The sequence below is a fragment of the Plasmodium inui genome (assembly GCF_000524495.1).
Source record: "Plasmodium inui San Antonio 1 unplaced genomic scaffold supercont1.233, whole genome shotgun sequence".
Taxonomy (NCBI): domain Eukaryota; phylum Apicomplexa; class Aconoidasida; order Haemosporida; family Plasmodiidae; genus Plasmodium; species Plasmodium inui.
In genome coordinates, this window is record NW_008482067.1 from 1 (window position 1) to 2,946 (window position 2,946).

Here is a 2,946-nt window from a genome sequence, read left to right on the forward strand (position 1 = left end):
TCTCCCCGTTGGGGTTTTTTAATTATTTTGTTGCATGTCTATTTTTTAAACAATATTATACCAGGGATAGATTTCACTGAGATAGTGTTTGGAAAATATTCCTTTTTCTGGTGGCATCTTGAAATGAAACGAATTTCCCATGCACATCTTCTTGCCCCGGGTTGTTCATTATTTCGGCTGCATGGTGGTGCAGGGAATAAATTTACACGATTTGGATATTCGTCCGTCCTTTCTCTCCTAATTTCTGGGTTGTTGGAATCTTTGTAAGAAGATTAGACGAGTTGAATATTTCTCCTTATCGGGTTTTGGCCATTCTTCCTTGTCTTTGGATTCATCCAAAGTTAACCAAAACAGCGGGAGTCATTTTTCTCCTTCTACTTATTACTTGTGGCTGGGAAATTTCTCGGAATTAATTTTATCCTATGGAATAATGGGGTTGGTGTGGTTTGTTAATTCTTCTTTGTGTCTTGACGCGGGCCAATATAATCTTTTGAAACAAATATGGGGTCGGTCCTTTTGGGTACGAGGAGTTTTTGGGAACGGATGTTGTGATAGCGGATCTGCCGCTTCCATTATCTCCTGTTTTTCCTGGAATGGTTGTTAATTGATTGTTACTGGGGTGCATGGTATAAAATTAAACGTGGGAATATTCCGCGTTTTCTTCTTTTGTTTCACTGTTTTCTTCCATGGAAAGGCTCCGAATTTCTTTTAACGGTTAATAGCAATTTCTCCTTTCGGTTACTGAGAATACTCTGATATTTTCAAATCCTGGGGACAAAACTAATAGCACAGAATACCACTTTACAATTAGCCTTCCGTAAGGGTTGAAACATTTTCAATATCTCTTCTAATCCCCTATATTCATACTCAGATGACGACTTCAACTGTCTATTGAGTTAAAACTCTTGAGTTCTTAAAATGATTTATATTATCAAAATTTTGCTCCATGTAATAATCTTAGCAGATAAATGCTACGGGAGTTTCCTTCTAACGTAATTTCCCTTGTCCCCTTATTTGCATGGTTGACAATAAATCAATATTTTATCTATAGTCCTTTCGATATTGATCATTGCTCTTACAGCCAATACTTAACAGTGTTAATACTCCACCTCATTATCCTAGTTTAACGTATGATTAGACTCAGGCGGAGGGTGAAGTACTGGTCTCCTCCACGTAGTTGAATCTCCACCCTTGGATGTTAATTCAGGAATAACCTTATTTATCATCCCCTTGTTTTTGCCTGCCTTTATTCTATGATTTAGAACAAGGAACTACGGTAAGTCTTGCTACGTTTTTATTTAAATCCCTAGGAAGCCCCTTTAACTTTCCTGGTCCCAGGCAGACTTCCCATATAGAACTCGTATTTGTCGGTTTATCGAGATTTATTTACACTTCTCACACGTTCCCGTTTGTTTATTCGGTAAGGAATCATTACACTATTTAAGGTGTTCCGAGTTACTTGTTGAGTAAATATTAAGGAAGAAACAAAGAGTTGTCTGGATGAGTAAATTATATGATGATCCTAATAATTTGACCAATCCTAAGAACACCTTTAGGATTATGACCTCTTAAGTTCGTATACTGTTCCTATGAGAAGGTCGATAATCACAATGCATTCGGGTTGCCTATTTTATAAGACACTGATATTTAAACACGATCCTTATTATACACACATTTCCTTACAGTTTAAACCCTACCATCATAGACGTCCGTCAGGAGGGGTCAGACAGAGGCCATAAGTACGAATCTTTTCTAAGATAGAAAGTTGTGCATCTCATTACCTAACCTAGTCAGAGATACCTCCCTTGATTAAGGTTAAAGAGTTCTCGAAAAGGTAAGTCCAAGGCGATCATTATGACTTCACTACGAGTAATCCACTCTCTCAGGGTTTGTCAACATATTTTTACGATATAAGTTTTTCCTTCGGTTTTTTCAAACATGCATAAAATCATAGTTATTCATATGGACAATATATAGACACAACTAAAAAATCATCACTGCAATGTATTAATAGACGGCATCCCTTTATTATAATATCAATCACTACTTGTAAGATATAAAACAGCATATACTCTCTTATAGGCGTTCTCGTGATGATTTTAGTGCTCAGCCTACTTCTAAGAGGGTTTATGCTGTTTGTTTTAAAGATAATGGGCGAAGGCCTAAATCCTATCTTTCCGCTTTTTGTTAGGTTACTTAATGTTCTTTCCGTATGTCCATAGATTAAAATTCCTAGTGGAATATATATTTTCCTTCCTTTCATCCCGTTATATTCTCCTTTATACTGAGCTGGTATAATATTACTCCGGGGAAAGACTCTTCCCTTCGTTAATGGGACTAACCATTCCCTTTAAAAGTCTTTGCATAAAAGAAACGGAGGGATTCAGTAGGCTCCTGATGTGCCCCACTCTTCGTCAGAAGTATCTTCAATAACTTTAGGGGGGGATATCAGAGGTTTCGTTTGCTGGACAGGGACTGCTTCTATTTCTGGAAATACAGGGTAATTGTAAAGGGGGGTAATCTCCGGCTTCTTGAGTCGAAGACCCTCTTTCGTTATTTGAATGCACATCATACTGCTCAATTCCCTGGGTGTTAGCTTTAGGCCTCCGAGGCTGGGCTGGGGATTCTTTTTTTCTTTAGTGTTTTTGGAAGACATCTTTTCTAATTCCTTCTTCGGAGTCATCATCCTCTGCTATTGGAAGATTCGTAATAACACTAATTGGGTTAAACACTTCGTTGTTGGGTTCCACTCTAAATAGTGTCTTTCTTGGTAATTAATTGGGATGACACTAATCGGGTTAAACACTCGTTCTTTTTGGGGGGAGCAATATCCTCCTGGTCGTAATTTATTGGAATGAAATTATGCGGGTTAAACACTTTTCCTTCTTTACTGCCTAAGATATTGCTGTTTGTAATTTATTGGATTGACATTAAACGGGGGAAACA

At 37.6% G+C, this 2,946-nt stretch overlaps 1 protein-coding gene across 1 annotated transcript; it reads right to left on the reverse strand.

Annotated features, from left to right (window-relative positions):
- Positions 1-2,383: 2,383 nt before the first annotated feature.
- C922_05844 (hypothetical protein) lies at positions 2,384-2,686 on the reverse strand (the record flags this gene model as incomplete). Its single annotated transcript, XM_008821415.1, has 1 exon — positions 2,384-2,686. One exon carries the CDS (start codon positions 2,684-2,686, stop codon positions 2,384-2,386), a length of 303 nt encoding a protein of 100 aa, XP_008819637.1.
- Positions 2,687-2,946: the final 260 nt, after the last annotated feature.